An 18,708-nucleotide genomic window follows, 5' to 3' on the forward strand; every position below is an offset into this window, starting at 1 on the left:
CATTGTCAAGGAAAACCTTTAAATTTTATTTATGGACCCTGCTTGGTCCCGGTCTAATAAAAGGACAGTTTTCGTGCATCTGTTAGCAGAAGTATAGTTAACAAACTTTATCCTGCCCCACCTCGGTCCGCCATTCTGCAGTTGCTCTTCTTCAGTGCTCTCATATCCTCATGAAAATGTGCAGGAAGGAGAATGGGTTCCTTTGAATGCTGTTTGCTGTTTCCTCTTGGGATGCATTGTCTGCATTTTTCATGATCATTGTTGAGGTCATCAGTATCATTTGCAGCATAGTTCACGTTTTCATTGTGAGCTGAAAGAAATGAGAGGGTGTGGTTCCTGATTATCTGTGTCAGCTAGAAATAGGGTAAATTTGCAGACTAACAGACGGTTGATGTAATTCCTTGTCCATCAGATTCATCTTTCAGAGAAAGCATTGAGGATTGTAAGTAGTGGGAGCCCGATACCACTGCCCCCAGGCAAGTTGCGTACCCTCTCCGGCTTTGAACTTCCCTTAAGGTAAAATAGGTTGGGCCAGATTATGTCTAATGTCCTTGCAGTTCCAGGTTCTGTGAGTTTGTTGCAGACTGACACGTGCACAGGAGGGGAAGAGGATGCTATTTTGATTGAAGGTACTGCCGACAGGTGTGTTAGTCTGAGAATGAATCACAGAGGAGGTGGTAAGCTTTTGAATAATGGAAGGGCTCAGTTTGGGGGACAAAGTGCTATCTTGGGGTTTGTGGCCAACAGGAATTACTTATGAGTGCCATAGAGTGGGAAAATTGATTGTTTGGAACCCAGTGTATGAACTCCATGGTATCTGGTGTGCAGTGAGCTCAAGATTGATGTAATCTCTGAGTGCTGCTATTAGAAGACCGGAAGCTCTCCCTCTCCTTACCAGGGACCTAGCAGAGTCAGCGCAGCATGGAGAGATGAGCTCAGATTGGTTGGGGAATGGACTTGGCTTAGTATGAGGTGGGTTAGTGGTTGCCAACATGAGATGACTTGAAGTTTGCTGAAGCGTTTCCTCCTTAAATATATCTTTTTGTTTTTTTTAATTGATGCCTGAAACTCTACCTTTAACTTCTCTCTCTCTTTTTAATTGATGTAAGTTTTGCTGGGAAGACTAGCACATTATAGAGGGAAAATTAGATGAAGTCCATGAGAAATCACAGGTTTGGAAGAGATTTGTGAAATAGGGAGTGACAGCTGATTGGGGGGAATATTTTGGTGCCCATATTTGCAAATTCATAAATTGGTACCTGCAGCATTTAATAGCTGCTGAGGGGTGCCCATCCCCAAATGTCTCCTTTAAATGTTTACCCATTTTACTTATGGAACCAACAGAAGTGCTAGTTGTCATGGGTGCTACTTAGCTGGTTCATTGATGGAGTATTTGGTGGTTTAAATGAAATGCAGATTAGGTAAAAATAAATTACTTTCAATAAGGTCAAGGAAGTGAAGGCTGTAAATAAAATATACATTTGCCAATAGACAAATGCCATTAGGAAACCCAGCTCGGGCCATGCCAAGCTGTTACTGTCTAAATTGCCTTATTTCTTCCTGGCTTGCAATTAATTTTTGCTTGTGTGTTTGGAGATTGGGGGAAGGGTAATAGCCTAATGGGTAATAATTTTATTTTAGTATTTTGATTAAAGAGACTAAATAAGTTGGACCCTAGATAACCATAAGGACTAAAGCCTTATCCATCAAGCCTAATTTCTAGAAAGTTGTATTTATATTTCTGGAAAAAATTAACATCGACCTACATATAATATGAAGTTTTGATATGGTTATGTGTTCAGTTATTTTCTACCTATTTCCCCACCTCACTCCACCGCACTTTATCATCTTTCTACTCATTTTCTTCTCTGTCTTTAATCCTCTCTTTGACTAGCTTCCTTCTGCCCTCAAATATTAAAGGCAAATACTTTATAACCACCCACTCTTTGAAAAGTGGTGGCGAGGGCAGGCTCTTTATTTGATTACTGCTGGCTTCCTAGCATTTGCATTAGCTGCCCCCTCCCTGCACCCCAAAAGCATGCCAGGCCACCACTCCTTCCTTCCCTTCTCTACCTGCCCTGCTGCCTTTCTCCCTTCTATTTGAGAATCCAGGTGTCTGTGGAAAAACTTGTTAGCGCTCCTCTCCTGGCAGACAGACATTTCTCAGAGGACACTCAGCTAATCTCATATACCTTTATAGCTATGTGGATGGTGTGAAGTTAACTAAGTTAGAATATTGAGGCTTTACTCAGAGGTTGTAAAGCCTTTTGTGAGTTTGTAACAGAACCAGGAAAAAACAGTGAGGTGTATATGTTAGTGTGATTGGCAGCCAAAAATGTTAAGATAGGAAACTGTTGTTTTATGAATGAAATCTCATCCAGAACTGAAATATATAAATCTTCCCCCATATTGATTGACTTGATGGTTGGGTTAGGGTGGGCCATTCTCATCAACACAAACCAAGGCATGGCTGAAACACCCCTGTTTGGAACCCGGTCTCCTCCAGACACTCTGAGAATTATCGGACTAGTGATTTAAGTGTTTTCTTCCAACCTTAGGGTCTCTAAGAGGAATGGTCCTTTCATGGCAAAGAAAAACAAAACAAAAAAAGCTATGTTAAGGAAATCTCTAGACCAGTGGTCAGCAAACTCATTAGTCAGCAGAGCCCAATATCAACAGTACAACGACTGAAATTTCTTTTCAAATTTTTCAAACTTAAACTATATAGGTAGGTACATTGTTATTAACTGAATTAGGGTACTCTTAAGGCTTAGTTGGAGCCACACTCAAGGGGCCAAAGAGCCGCATGTGGCTCGCGAGCCGCAGTTTGCCGACCACTGTTCTAGACCACTAGGAACTTATATAAGATAGTTCCAGAAAAATGTGCATATATACACACATGTATAAGTCATGTGGAGGGAGGCAACCTATTCAGCAGTTCTTAACCTGTGTCTTACCTTTTCCCAATATGTTTATGAACTTGGATAGAAAAAACATTTTTTCATTAAGGTATAACTAAAATTTGACATTTTATTTAATTATCAATATAGGCAACAAATCACAGTAGTATTAGCAATACCTATGAATTTATCACCAATAAAAATCACAAGTATTTTCATATCATATTAAGTTATTACAGTATCTCAAAATATTATTTAGGCTCATCACTATAAAACTGTAATAGTTTAGTTATTAGATTTGTCCCTAGATCTTATTTAGTGTGTTAATAAAGGAGCACATATTACTATGCCAGGAATTTTTGATAACTGTATTTCATAATTGTTTTTTTTCATATTAGGTATTTTATTTCAGGCACATAAAAACATTTTTCAGTACAGACATCATCACTAGGCTTCCCCAGGTTGCCAGAGGGTTCATGACACAAAAGAGATGAGATCATTGATTAAATAAAGTTTGTGTAGGAAAAAATCTATGTATTTTTAAAGGCAATAGCTGGGCAACATTTTTTTGTTATGTATTACTTTTTAGTATGCTTATTTCTCAAGTACCCTTCACTCCCATGTAAGCAGGGGTTATACACACTGCAGTAATGTTTAAAACAACAACGACAAAAACCAACCGTATGGGCGGGCAGCCTTTCCAACATTCTGATGCCACAGACGGTGCAGCACTTTATGAAGGCGCTCCTTTGCCCTGAGGCTAGAAATGTTTGCCAGTTGAAAGACACCTTTAATATCACCTTACACCTGAAGTTTAAGCTGTTCTTACCTCGCTGGACAGTAAGTGAAATAATTCCCTATTGTGTTCGTCCCCCAATTTCCTCTCATCCTGCACCATTGGTAGCACACAGATAGCACTAATTATTTGTGGAAGGATGGACTGCTTCAGAAACAGATTTCATCTGCTCCCAATTTTGCCATCCCAAAGGCCAGCGTATTCCTAAGGGAGTCCAGATGAGAAGGGTAGGTAGGGCCTCTGAGCTCAGACAGACACTCTGTCCAGACTCCACTCCTGTCCACCTGGGGCCCTCCAGGAGCCTGCCTTCCCCAGGTAAGGAACAGGAGCAGTGGTTGTGACGAACAGCTGAGGTGGCCTGTGCAGCTTCCCCTGTCTCCTTTCATTGATAAAATTATAACCTGGCCATTGTCACTGGGGCTCCCATGATGTTTCCAGAAATATTGATGCTTTCTTTTTTTTAATGCTTCCTTGTAAATCACAAGATTTGAGCCCCTCATTAAGCCAACCTCTGATGAGTAGGTTTGCATAATGGATAAGATGATGTGGGTTTTGACCACATAATAGGTGTTATTTTATCAGCAAAATCCTAAGCAATTTGGGGGTCGTAATGAACACACCCGCTGGATCGTCCCTCTCAGAATACAAGTCCCTTAACTCCTATAATCCCGATTTGCCTTTCCCTGGTTTTAAACTTTTTTTGTTCCTAAAATATCATGGAAGGAAGGTTTAAAATTTTAATTTCAAGATCCTAAATATACATAATGGGGAATATAGTTTATTTTAGGAAATGTCTGCATTGTTGAAAGGTTTTATCTAAGTAAATATGCAGTGGCAGACATATTTGTTTAAAATAACATGGTAGTCAGTTATTTTTGTAAGCAAACTACTGTATCAGATAAATCATAACCTAAAATGTATTCATTTTGTAAGTTCACATTTTACTTTGTTTTTGCACTGGGCATATATGGATATTCGTTGATCTTTTTTTACATAGTGAGCTCATAATTTTGAATAGAAAAATAATGTAAAATTTTAATAGTGACTTGAGGATACAGCATGGTAAGAAATTTGCTTCCTAACGTTACAGTATAAGAGCACATCTTTATCTGGGTTGAGGGCTTTGGAAAAAGTGATGGTTTTCATTATGTATTTTTAAAATTGTTGTTAATTCTCATCAGAGGATTTTTTTTTCCAGAGAGTGGAGGGGGAAGGAGAGAAACTGTGTGAGAAGATACACACAGATTGGTGCCCCGATGTGGGGAAAGAAAGGGGGTTGAGATAGCAACCCAGGTACGTGCCCTTGACTGGGAATCAAACCTGCAACGCTTCAATGCTTTGGCTGATGCTCTAACCATTTAGAAACACTGACCAGGGCTAAGCTTCTCCTTTATTGATTTTTTACAGAGAGGAAGGGAGAGGGATAGAGAGAAACATCAATCAGCTGCCTCCTGCATACTCCCTACTGGGGATGTGCCCGCAACCAAGGTACATGCCCTTGACCGGAATCGAATCTGGGACCCTTGAGTCCGCAGGCTGATGCACTATCCACTGAGCCAAACCAAGTAGGGCTAAGCTTCTCCTTTAAATAATTCAATATAGCCGAAACTGGTTTGGCTCAGTGGATAGAGCGTTGGCCTGCGGACTGAGAGGTCCCGGGCTCAATTCCGGTCAAGGGCATGTGCCTGGGTTGCAGGCACATCCCCGGTGGGAGGTGTGCAGGGGGCAGCTGATCGATGTTTCTCTCTCATCGATGTTTCTAACTCTCTATCCCTCTCCCTTCCTCTCTGTAAAAAATCAATAAAATATATTTTTAAAAAATAATTCAATATGTTTGCCTTTGACAGAAGCTTTAATAGTGCTTCCCTGCCTCCTTAAACCTAGTAAGCTGAGCTCAGTTTGAATCTTAGTTCTTTGACACACAACACCAGCATTATGAATGAGTTGTTGGACTTCGCTACTGTCCATGATATCCTCAGGAATTACAGAGGAGTATAGTTTATTGTCACTAAACTGGCCCAGATTGTGTCATTCTTACATCTTTCTCTGTCCCCCCAACTTACTGCCACTTTAGTGTTCCAGGAATCTTTTGTTACAATTTTAACACCCACTCATGGGAGTGTGAGCCTCAGGGGTCTCCCAGCCCCTTGGGTGAAGGAAAGTGAAGAGTGTGCCACTCAAAGGGCTTTTGTGTTGGCATTTGTTTGTACTGTAACTCAGATAGCACACATGGAGGTGGAGTGAACTAAAAAAAAAAACTCCTCAGCATTGATTAGTTCATGGAAGAAATTCCCAGGGCCTGGACCAGAGCAGTAGGAATGGAAAAGAAGGAACACATGCAAGAGAGGTTCTGAAGGAGTGGAATTGACAGGAATTCATCATTATTCCTTTATAGAGGAGATAGGAAAGAAAAATCAGATTTTTAATTGAAACTGTTTGCTATATATTTATTTTCTAATCCTCACCTGAGGATATGTTTAGTGGTTTTTTTTTTTTAGAGAGAAGCATCCATTGGTCACCTCTCATTCATGCCACAACTGCAGACCAAACCCTAAACCTAGGTATGTGCCCTGACCGGGAATCAAACCTGTACCCTTTCTGTATGTAGGACAGCACTCCAACCCAGTGACCTACTCTGGCCAAGGTGGTTTCCTAGTTTTTAAAATTAAAAAAACAGTACATGGTCACCATAGAAAAAAAAATGTCAAGCATAAGGAAGAATATAAAAATACCCCAAATCCCCATACTGAGAGAGAGCCTAATTTATGTTCCATCTCTCTATATGTAATGTATATGTATATACACATCTCAGAGATGGCTAAGGGGGTCAAGTAAGCTTAATTAAACCAGTATATTTACTAATCAAGAAGTTCGATAGGCTAAGTTAGACATGACTACATATACATGTGGTATATGCTTATAATATGTGTCTTACATTCGTTAATTCATAAGATATACATACCTTTGAATTCCCAATTGAGGTGAATTTAAGTTACATTTAACTTTTGCTATGACAAATAATGCTAATGTGAGCATCATTATAGTTTAATAATTTGTATACATCTTTAATCATTTCTTTAGGATAAATTTTCAGAAGTTGAATTATTGGATCAAAAAAAGTCATTTGTGTTTTAAAGGTGCTTGCCAGACATTTCTACATTCAACATTTTCACAGTGCCCTCCAGAAAGATTATACCAATTCGTACTTCAAATAACAGCCTTTCAGCACAGGTGACTGGGTGGGTGGTGATACTGTTAATTGAGTTAAACTACATAGGAAGAGAAACTACTTTGTGGGAGGAAAATACTGGGTTCAGGTTGGGATGTGGTAATTGAATTAATTTTAATTCCATAGGTATTCCAATTCCTTTGGATTATCTTTGTGATAAGGGCAAAATAGTAGAAATAATAATAGCTGACATTCATCAATGTTGTGTCAAGCCCTTTGCATGAATTATACCTTAGTTCTCACAACCTTGTGTGACTGGTGGTAAAGTTGTCCCCATTATATAGAGAAGAAAATTGAGGTCTAGAGAACTTGAGTAGTTTGACCAGAGTTCAGGGGGCTTGTCAGTAGTAGAATAGGAATTCAAATTAATACCCAGGCTTTCTTCACAAATAGAGTTGAGACATACAGCATATAGAGTAGGTAAGGTCGCAGTAATTAAGCTGTATTCTCAGGAAAGTATGGTAAAGAGCAATTGCAAAAGAGTTGTAGGCGTAGTCAGTTCAAAACCAACTGGTCTATGTATTTTTCCTAGCAAATGCGAATTCGTCTCACTCCTAGTTTCATTACCCTACCCACTCCAAATAGTGCCCTTTCTTCAAAGCCAAGCTAATACCACTCTTGACCGGTAAGAACTTCCTTGACCACCCCAGCACATCTCTTCTTCCCCTCCACGTGGGTCCCACATAATGTCTCCCATCATTGATGCTTATCATACTGCCTTGCACTAAATAGGTATTTTTTAATGTTAGGTCTTCCTGAAAAATAGAATCTCCCAAAACTGAATCAGGAAGAATCAGAAAACGTGAATAGGCGGATAACAACTGATGAAATAGAAGCAGTAATCAAAAAACTTCCAGCAAACAAAAACTCTGGTCTAGGTGGCTTCACAGAGAAGTTTTACCAAATATTCCAAGAACAACTAACACCTGTATTCCTCAAACTATTCCAAAAAATCAGAAAAAAGGAACAGTCCCAAGCTCTTTTTATGAGGCCAGCATTATCCTAAATCCAAAACCAGATAAAGACACTCCAAAGAAAGAATTACAGGCCAGTATTCCTGATGAACGTAGATGCTAAAATCCTCAACAAAATATTAGCAAATCCCATCCGGCAATACATTAAAAAGATCATACACCAAGATCAAGTGGGACTTATTCCAGGGATGCAAGGCTGGTACAATATTTGCAAATCAATAAATGTGATACATCACATAAACAAATTGAAAGACAAAAATGACATGATCATATCAACAGACGAAGAAAAAGCATTGCACAAAATCCAGCACCCATTTTTCATAAAAAAAAAACCTCTCAGCAAAGTGGGAACAGAGGGAGCCTATCTCAACCTAATAAAGACCATAAATGACAAACCTGCAGCGATCATACTCAGTGGGCAAAAACTAAAACCAGGTCTTCCCAAATATACTGTGAGCCATTTAAGGCAAGTACTTCAGTTAAGCTCATCAACCCTTGTTGTGTGGATCACGGACTAGGCCCTGGGATGAATGTATTGCTTCAGCCACAGTCTTGAGATTAACAGTGGGATTGATCCTGTTGTTATCCGCACTTTGTAGAGGAGGATCTAAAGCTCAGAAAGAAAATGTGCTCAAGTCCACAGACATCAGTGCTATACGGAGGTGACTGAGCAGGACTCGAAGGAGAAGGTAGTGTTTGGATGGGCAGGAAAAAAGGAGACAGGGCTTTGCTGTTGAAGAGAATAGAATGGGGGGGGGGCGTTTTGGGCACTAGCCAAGAAATAGGCCAGGAAATCAGAACACGAGTGTGATTGGGAGGAACTTGGGTGCAGCTCTAGGGACTATGCGCGTGTGTTCTCTATAATGGGGTTCCTTGTGAGCAGCAGTTTGAGAGAAGACCAGAGCAGTGATTTTCATCCTAGCATCCTTTTCCAAGGGCACCTCAAAGATGGCTAACGGAATCTAAAAATGCTGAGTTAAACCTGTGCCTGTCCCTATCAGGAAGTTCCAGAGACTAAATCAGACATCATATTTATGTGCTTTCTCTAGGAATCACAACTCTATATAATAGCACTTGTTCTCTCATTCTTCATCAAAGCTTCAGTCATCATTACTGTATTTCCCTTCCTACATTCCCCCCTACATTAAGAGAGGAAAAGGAATGATTACTTAAACGTTTCTTGTTCAGAAATCAAAAGAATTATCCATGGGAAGCAATTTAAAAATGTGTGGTGCCGAAGAACATCAATCAAGGGAGAGGTGCCCCAGCACGGACGAGACAGTGGTGAGCAGGGCAGAAAGAAGCAGATGGTTATGATAGAAGTGGAGGCTAAAACTGATGAAAATATAGCATGAACCTTGGGAGTATTGAATTTTCTAATGACACGAGCTTTGAAGAACAAAGAGAGAATGAAATCTTAAGTAAGATTTTAAGGTCCAGTGTATAAATGTTAAATAAGATAGAATCATATCACTGAAATTTATGGAATGTCAAAAATACATCTCAGATTGAGAGGAAAAAAAACAACAAGAAATTCATTTGAAGAAACTATATTCAAGTTAAACATGTAAGCCAGAATCAGTTTTGGCTAAGCTTTGAATAAACCATCTCAAAATTAGGCTTGAAATATATGAAAAAAAATAAACTTTTAAGTTATTTTCCAAGTTGAATGTTTTAAAAATTTAAGGCTTTGGGTTGGGGGGGGGGGGGAGTTCTCTATTTCAGTCAGATTAAGAGATTCTTTTCTTGCTAGCTAGTTTAATACGTTGTTGAGAATGTCATACTTTTATCTTCTTTCACTTCTCAGATTCTCCCTCCTTGAAAATATTCTTTAAACATGAGATTCTCCTCGCCTGAAAAATGTTTTAAGCAAGAACCATTTTTATCTACTCTGACCAGATTGTCATCTGATCATCTTGCTATGGCACAGTTTATAGCAAAAGAAAACAAAGCCTCCATATTTATGTGTGCCCAAAGTCAGTGGCTGTGAGAAGGTAGAAAAGAAAAAAAACACAAAACAAAACATGGCAGATGAATGATTTTCTTGTTTTGGCTTAAATTTTAAGAAACATTGAAAAACGTACGATTTGCTAATGATTCTGAATATTCCTTCTAAACTCGCGAAATTTTAAAGGGAGCTTTCACCCAGATTGTATAAACGTTTCTTTTTTATAACAAACCTCCAGAAACTCTGGTAGATATGTTTTTTAATCTATGAAAAACAAAATGGCAAAACTTTACTCAAATGAGAAATGTGTGGAGAGCCGTTTTATGTCCTCTTATTACCACAATATGGAAACCCACAGACTTTTGGCTAAGATATAGAGTCCCTTACATAAACTGTGGAGTCTGGAGAGAGTTTAAAACAGAAATAGTTTAGAAGTTTAAAAACAGTAATAATTTAAGAGAGTACATGATTTTCTTTCTTTTTAGAAAATACAAGTATTAGAAACCATACTTTGAAAATATATTTGATGATATATATATATATGTAATATATATGTGCTTTCTCTAGGAATCACATATCTCTCTCTCTCTATATATATATGTGTGTGTGTGTGTGTGTATACATATATATACACATATAACACACACACATATATATACATATACATATATATATATATGTATATACTTTAAATACGTTTCTTTTTAAAACCCATCTTTGAATAATGGGGATGTTAATGTGCTACTTTCAGAATGGGAAATGCATTTACTAGTACTTCTCTGTTCAAATTTATTTCCCGGGTTTTCTGTAATAAGACCAGTGTTAACAAAGCAGAAAAAGTTGCTTGCAGACCTGCTGAAATTCTCTTTGCAATACACAGTGTAGAGTTATTAAACTGGAGAGAAAGATTAATGTATTTCCTGCTAATTCCACAGAGGAGAACATGTATCTTTATTCATGTTAATAGGTTGGCCTCTCATTATGTTCTAGAATGATCTGCTTTTGCAAAGGTTTTCTTCTAAAGAACTTCATAGCATTTAAAGGTTAATATGTTAGGTAAAGAACAATATCTTAAGAGAAGCGTTTTTATTACGGGACATGATGGGATGGCTTTTATTAAATTACATGATGATTTGAATGGGGAAGAAGAAAAAGTGCATCGCTTCTTGCCCTCAACTTTAATGCCTTTAATCAAATAATGACCTTCTGGAAAATAGTTAATTTTAAGCATTTGGAAAGATCAATACCACTTTGCCACCAAAAAATGGCCTCGATGATGAAATTTGATGTATTTAAAGTATCATTTCACCCTTTTAACCTAGTAAATAATTTAAAATGCTTTCAGTATTGCTTTGCCACTGTTTTGTTTCTCACTGTTCAAAGTGTTATGATTGTTCTCCAAAACAGGTTAAAGTTCGTGTGTGAAGCCTCTGGGCCGTGGGCCTGGAAGTGGGGTTGTACCTCCATTCGACCTTGTGTGTCTATGTTGGGGCCCCTGAAGAAGTAGTATGTTTTAACACTACATTTGAGGCAGAGTGTGTATAAAGCATAAAAAGTGTGAAAATGAAATTCTTCTGGAATGTTAAAGGGGTGGCTTAAACATCATTGGTCCCTTTTGTGGTATCTTTAAACCTTTATTCTAAAGGCGAAAGAATTAGTAACTCTATTAGAACCCAGACCGCCCCCCCCCACCCCCCCCCGCTTATAGAACATTGATATGAAGTTACCCTTGAGTGCCGACAGCTTTGTAAAAAATAAAAATTAAAAAAAAATTGCCCTCTATTAGCATGTTTGTGGGCAGATTAAAAACTATCTTCATTAGCATAAGTAACACTTACAGGTTCTTTTAAAAGTGGAACATTATTTGCTGAATGATAATTTGCTAGCTTTATAGTTAGTTGTTGTTCAGAATGTACTCATTCAAAATGCCTGGTGCAGTTTAGTCTACAATGCTGTTTTTTTTGTGTGCTAGAAGTACTGTTTAATGGATTATGTACTTAATCCTTGTTCCTACTACTTGCTAAAATGTAATTCATGCTTTCCACTAAAATGTTTGTATCAAATACCTCCCTATTTAGATTGATTTCTTTTAATATCATATTATTATGCGATGAACCCAAGAGATTGGAAAGAAATACTTCTGCAAATAACACATAAAAGATTGGGAGGGGGGCGTAAATACAGACTATAAAATGTTTTGCTTTTTAGAACTCAAATTACCATTCTGTTTTTTAAAATGTATTTTCCTTCTTAGTTGTAGCAGGAATTATTTGTCATTTTCTTTCTCTTTTTAAAGCTCTTGGGTTCAAAATGTATATGTGTAGAATGATCATATATACATATCTGTATATTGTATTAAATGACTTTTTTCCTCAGAGAATATGGGAAGTCTATTTTCCCCTGGAAAACTAACTGTGTTGCATACTCCCAGCTTTATCACAGGCCAGGCCTTGGAAGGTTTCTCTTTTTATGTGTGGGACTCTATAGGTACAATAAATTCATTTGTGAAATGAGGTTCCTTTCCTGACTACATGAAAATCATCGTGCACCCCTTATCCGTTAAAATGTTAGAAGTGAATTGACTTGAAGTAACTGTTCTGACTAGAATGGAAATCAGAGGTTGAGTTTGGTTGGAAATTAGCAGCTGAGAGAGGAAGGTGCCAGGATTTTTATTTAAATGTGGTACAACAAGATTCTGTCAGTAAAGCACATCATTAGAATATTGAGTTTAGAACTGCTAATTTTTCCTTTAAAATGAGCATACAGTCGTGTGCTTCATGGACCATAATAAATTGCCATTGTGTTGTCATTGAGTTTGTTTTGCTTTTTTGCAGTACTGGTTTGGCAGTCACTCTGCATTTTCTCTCTTCCTTCCTCTTTCTCCCTTGATTTTATATTTAATAGACCCCTAACCAAATCCAGTCAAAAGAATGTTATTCCGTGCAGTCTTAGCATTAGCACCCATTGCACCATTTTCTTGCTTACGGTGGCTAGACATTTGCAGATGGCTCTTGGTTACTATAAAGTACATAACAGTATTTCCTTTGTGGCAGATGGATTTAAGACTTTTAGTTCTCAATAAATGTAGGTTTACAATACATAACTTTACAGGATTTGTGTTGTATATAACAGGTTTGAACATATTATCTCAGAATTCATCTGCATGGCATTTTCAGCTTATTCAGGGTCCATGCCAGTTTTTTTAAGTAATAGGGGGGAGCTCTGTGATTGATAGCAACAGCTCAAGGCGTGATTTTGAATAGAAACAAAGGGTTTAGAACAGAAGGTGTCAAATTAAACTTTGTCAGTTTGAAAAGTAGTAACATCCTGAAAGTTTTACTAATTTATTTACATGTGGCTACTGTTTATATTTTGCCCTTTTTATATGCAGTGTAATGTTGCTTGGCAAATTTACTACATTTAAAGTGTAGGTTGTTCTTTGTGCCATTTTGGTTCCCTGAGAATGGATCGGTATCATTATTTTGAAGGCTTTTAGTCTTCTCTCCTTTCCACTGTTTGGAACAGTTGTCATTGAATTTAATTTTGAGAGTAGTTTCCTACCCCGGCCTATGGTCTTTTAATATCTCAAGTCTCAGAGACCTCTCTTAAAAATGTAATTATGTTCACATTTTGCAACCTAGTGCTGCATTTCATTCCTTGTCTCCCCTCTACCAAGTAAATCTATAAATTTATCATTTAAAAACTTATACAGTACTTAGGGGAATCAATATTTTTTATTTGCTAAATATTACAGATATTCTGACATGTTCATTTTCTTCCCAAATTTATATGCTCTAACAATAACACTTACGGAAAAGTGATCTAGAAAAAGGTTAGAAAGCATTTGGCTTTTTTAGCCGCTTTCTGCAAAACACAGATTAGGTTACTGTCATCATTAATAGAATCTCAATCCATAGATTTTGAGGTAGTCAGAATATTCCAAGGCATTTAAATAGTATTAGAAAACATTAATCTTACTTTGCCGGTGTGAATTGGGGATGAGCCAAATTATTTTCTCTGCTGACAGAGAACTGGCATGTCAGAATATCTGTTTTCCATTACTTTTTAAGAGATACGCACATCAAGGAAAGAACCTCCGCCCCCCCCCTTTGTTTTTTTGGAATATCCTTGTAGAACTAACAGTTCCCAGCTGCACTGTTAAATATTTTTCTAAGAAGCATCTGATTTCAGTCTCTTTAAATGACCGTGTTTCTTGAAAGGCTAGCAGAGACATGCTTCAGACTTATAATTCATCAAATTATTTTTAGATAAGGAATTAGAAGTATTATTTAAGGGCAGAGGTTAATAGCAAACTACTGGAAATGTTATGTTAGTCATAGGCAATTAATAAAAATAAGGGTCTGTCTCGTAAGTATAGAGACACACAGTGACAATATGAGCAAATATTTGTTGAATGAGTTGGGGCTCTTTTTCTGAAATATTTGTGAAACCAGCGTGAATGTGATTGTTTAGGAATTAGCTATCATTATTAGCCATTTTAAAAGAACTAATGATTTTCTTTTCCAGAGAACATCTGTGATCCACATGTTTTTTTTTCACATATATATGCAAGTGCTAACTGATCTCGGCATGAAAAAGTTTCTAAAGGATTTGAAAATTATTGGAGTTTTCAGCTCTCTCCAAGAAGCTTTTCTTACATGAATCGTTCTTAATTTAACTTTTAGCAATTTTTAGTTGCAAGCATTAGTGTTTTTTTTTTTAATTCTTGGAATCTCAATGTTGAGCACTTACTGCAATAATGTAAGACTAGCTACTAGTAAGTAAAAAAACCCAAAACAGCATCTTTATGCACCTTCTAACATCTCTTGAAAGATAAATAGAATTGTATTTGCTGTGTTTAGGCATGGGGGCAGGTGTCAATTGACATAGCCAAAGAATGAAGACAAGGAGGAGGAAATTAGCATCCTATATAATAAAAGCATAGTATGCAAATTGTCCCCTCGACCGTAGTTTGACCAGGGGGCGGGCCAGCCAGGGGAAGGGAGGGAGGCCCGGCCGGCTAGGGATCCTACCAGTGCATGAATTTCATGCACCAGGCCTCTAGTAGTTAATATTCAGACTTATGGGAAGATACATCTAAAACCGTCACAGCATGAAAACTTAGAGGTAAAGTGTAAAGAAATAGCTTAGATGTAGGAAAATATATTTTCTTGGCTTACTCTAGACAGCACATATTTGCTAGGAAGCACTAAATAATCGTCTTCAGGGTCTCAAATATTTCAAATACTAGAATATAGTTTTCTAGTCAATAATGTACAAACATAGAGCTAAAATATGACATATCATATTATTCTGGAAATAAACAGGATTGCCAAGGTTAGAAGTGTGTTCAATGACACTGTAATCAGCATTCTTATTTTTCATTTAGCTAATATTCTTTTAGGCACATCTTCAGTTTACTGCCTACTCTTTTAGCCTGGAATTATTATGTGTTCGGTAGCATTGAATGAGTGCATGATTGCATGACTGTCCCCATGTACATATCTGTTTAATTAAAAGACCTGTTGAGTAGAGAATCAAAGCTCTCTCAGAAAAATTGGTAGGTCTCCTGGGGGTGAGCAGCATCACCCTTGGCTGGTTCGTAGATGGGCCTTGGGAAGCTAATGTCTCAGTTCTCTCTAAAATCTCTCAAATAGGCCATTTTGGGGAGAGTGTACCTTGCTTCTTCCCACTATATATTGCAATTGGAAAGAGAATTCTCTCCCCAGTGGTTCAGGCTGAGAAGAAAGGGAGGAAAAGCCATACCATTCTCACTCCAAAGGTAACATTAAAAACAAACAACAACAAAAAAAACAACCAGCAAAACAAAAGACAAAAATACCTTCTCCTTGGCTAGTTCTAAAAATTAGATAATAAAGAAAATGTACTTTATCCATTCACATCCAACTAATTTAGTTGAAATTTTCAAGAAGCCCCTGTGTCTTAGGCCACGTTCCCTAAAGCAGAACCTGAGATGGGGAGTCAAGTGCACGTGATTCGGTGAGGGACTTGGAAGGAGCAAGGTGGATAGGGAAAAGGGGGTCACAAGTAAAGGGGAGATAAGGTCATCTCTAGAGAATAAATCCCTCTATGGAAAACAGCAGTAAATTGAAGGTACAGAGACTTTGAACCACTGGGGCAGCCAGGCATGGCCACCCTGGGCGAGGGGGCCAGGGAGGAAGTGGAGTAACTTTCTAGGCATCTCCAGGTGAGATGACTCCAAGACCTTTCTCCAGAAAAGAGTGTGGCTCTGAGCTCTAAGCAGGCAGCACAGAGGGGTGGTAGCCTTGGCTGGGGAAGGGGGTCTGGGTGGGATGCCCCCCTTTCGCTCCACCCCCTTCCTTATGTCCATCATGGCAGCCAAGATAAAGGTTTGAGATGGTGATTGGAAAATGTTGGACAATGGACTGTGTTGGACCACTTAGTTCTTGATAATCTGATAGTTCACTCTTTGCTCAGGAAACCTGTTTAAATGGTTGCTTGACAAATCACATATGTATCCTGCAGCAGGCAGAAAAGCAGGACTCTGCGCTATCTCTCTGGAAAGTTCTTTCTTGAGAATTCTTGAATGCCCAGTCTATAATCATTTTGCTTTATATAGTGGACAACGTTCTTACACAGTTGCACACATCCCTTCTCTATTTCACACACACACACACACACACACACACACACACACACACACAAATATTCATACCTGATTTCCTTTTTAATACAAAAATTACAAATTTATGAAATCCTTTTTAAATAATTATTCTAAAAGTCTGTCCTAACTCTCCTTAAATACCCACAGGACCGCAGGTGGCCACACTCATCAGACAAGAAGGTTGGGCAAGGCTCAGACGCACCCAGCCTGGCTTTTCTCCTGTTTCTCACATATCACAAAGCCCCGGGTAAATGGGTCTTGCCCTTGGAGTCTGAAAAATATTACCCTCTTTTAAGATGCCAGTCTGAACGTTTATTGGAAACAGAGCCTGTCTTTTTGACAACCACAGCTCTTCTCAGAGGTTTAACAAAATTGTTTAAAGCAGATTGGAGTATTTTGAGCTCATGAAAGAAATTAACTTCACAGGGTCTTTCCATTTTAAGCTCCTAATGGAAATTGTCAGTCCCCCCCACCCCACGCCCGCCCACATGAGCTGACCTATTATTCCCTTGTCTCTAAGGGGTGGTTGTGTGAGCTGTTACGCTGGAAAGAAGATCCTTCTCCAGAAAACAGGACCCTGTGGGAGAACCTCTCCATGATCCGAAGGTTCCTCAGTCTTCCCCAGCAAGAACGCGATGCCATATATGAACAGGAGAGCAACGCGGTACATCACCATGGCGACAGGCCGCCCCACATCATCCACGTTCCCGCAGAGCAGATTCAGGTTCGTTTACCTTGGCCAATTCGAGATAGCACTAAGTAAACAGAGCTTTAAACTTAGCAGGGAAATTAGCGTTTCTCTCCTTCCCAGCAGCCTACACACGGGCTTTTTAGCAAGCGATAGTGATACACTGCTGTCTTGCTCAGGGGGATGAGAGGAAAATTAACACTTTTTCCAACATGTGTTTTGTGTTCCTCTTCCTTCACTCCCCACCCCCAAAGTGGCAGGAACCCCCTTTTACACTTCTTGTTTGGCAAGTGAGTCTTTGTTAGAATTGGGTTGTTTTGTGTGTATGAGCTTCATATTTTTTTTTTTTTAATCAGAATTTAAAACACACCACCTTAAAAAAAAAAAACATACAAAAAACTAATACCTGAACTGCACCCAAGGAAAGGAATGATTGCTGTTTTCTGTAGGGGGATTTTGTAGAATCACAATTTTATACGTTGGCTTCTGTCCAAAAGGAGCGGGGAGGGAAACCTAAATGGAATCTTGCTCCGGACGCCTTGGCCCTTCCGTCACCTTGCAGCTGTCTCCCCACACCCTCACAGAGCACAGGTTAGGGGCGAGTCATGTCTGTTTGTCTTTCCTTTAGAGCCCCTCTCCCACCATCCTTGGGAAAGGAGAGTCTAGAGGCGTTTTCTTGCCAGGCCTGCTGACCCCTGCACCGTGGCTCAGTGCTGCTCCTCAGGTGAGCGGGCACAAGTTCCCTTTGCCAGAAAGAGAGGGACACAGACGGGGTGGCTTAAAGACCCGCTCCCTCGGTCGGGATATTCAGACTTTTAATGGACACCTGACCATGGCGGTGGGCTGAGACCACTGTGCCAACAGACTCAGTCTTGTACTTAGCTGTCATGTCATGGGACTTGTCTCCATTCATCTGACTGAGGGAACTCCCCTATGAATTAAGATTGGAAAACTCTGGGGTCAGGTGTTTTGTAGGCACTCTTAGGGCCTCGGTTGCTTAGGAAGTATGTTGCAATTGAACTTGAGCTGTATAACTTGTTTTTATTAAATTTAAGGGGAACTTCTCCTTTAAGGAAAAATGCCTTTGTCTTCCAGAGTCCTAAAATCCTACTATCTTTGGTGCGTTATTTCTGAGTATTGCTGGGGAAAAATACATTTGTAGCTAAAAACAATAACAGGGTTATCCATCCACTAGGAAAAATATCCCCGAATATGTATTAAAGATAAATTGAAAAAGAGAATCCCTGAGGATATCAAGCACTAAAATAATCCCGAAAGCCTGAAAAACTGTTTAGCGAAAACAAAAAAAAAAAGAGGAAGATATACATTAAGTAATAAGAGGACTTGTTTGAAAATGTAAATCGTTTTTAAAAAAATTGCTTTTTAGGAAGTAAAAGGAACTGCGTAGGCACCGTACGAATGTTCTGATATTTTGCCGCTCACTCGGGTTGATTTGCTTTGCTGATAGGAGGTGTGGGGTAGCGAGTACAGTTACGTGCATGTATCGCACATTTGTCATGTATAATT

The 18,708-nt window shown here is 38.7% G+C and overlaps 1 protein-coding gene across 1 annotated transcript in view; it reads left to right on the forward strand.

The window, feature by feature from the left end:
* The window catches only part of SATB1 (SATB homeobox 1), an 80,425-nt gene that overhangs the window by 60,051 nt on the left and 1,666 nt on the right, over positions 1-18,708 (forward strand). The window contains 2 exon segments of the mRNA XM_015568066.1: positions 17,014-17,217; positions 17,810-18,019. Of these exon segments, the coding sequence (XP_015423552.1) occupies positions 17,014-17,217; positions 17,810-18,019 (414 nt within the window).

The sequence above is a fragment of the Myotis davidii genome, unplaced genomic scaffold (genome assembly GCF_000327345.1).
Source record: "Myotis davidii unplaced genomic scaffold, ASM32734v1 scaffold962, whole genome shotgun sequence".
Lineage (NCBI taxonomy): Eukaryota > Metazoa > Chordata > Mammalia > Chiroptera > Vespertilionidae > Myotis > Myotis davidii.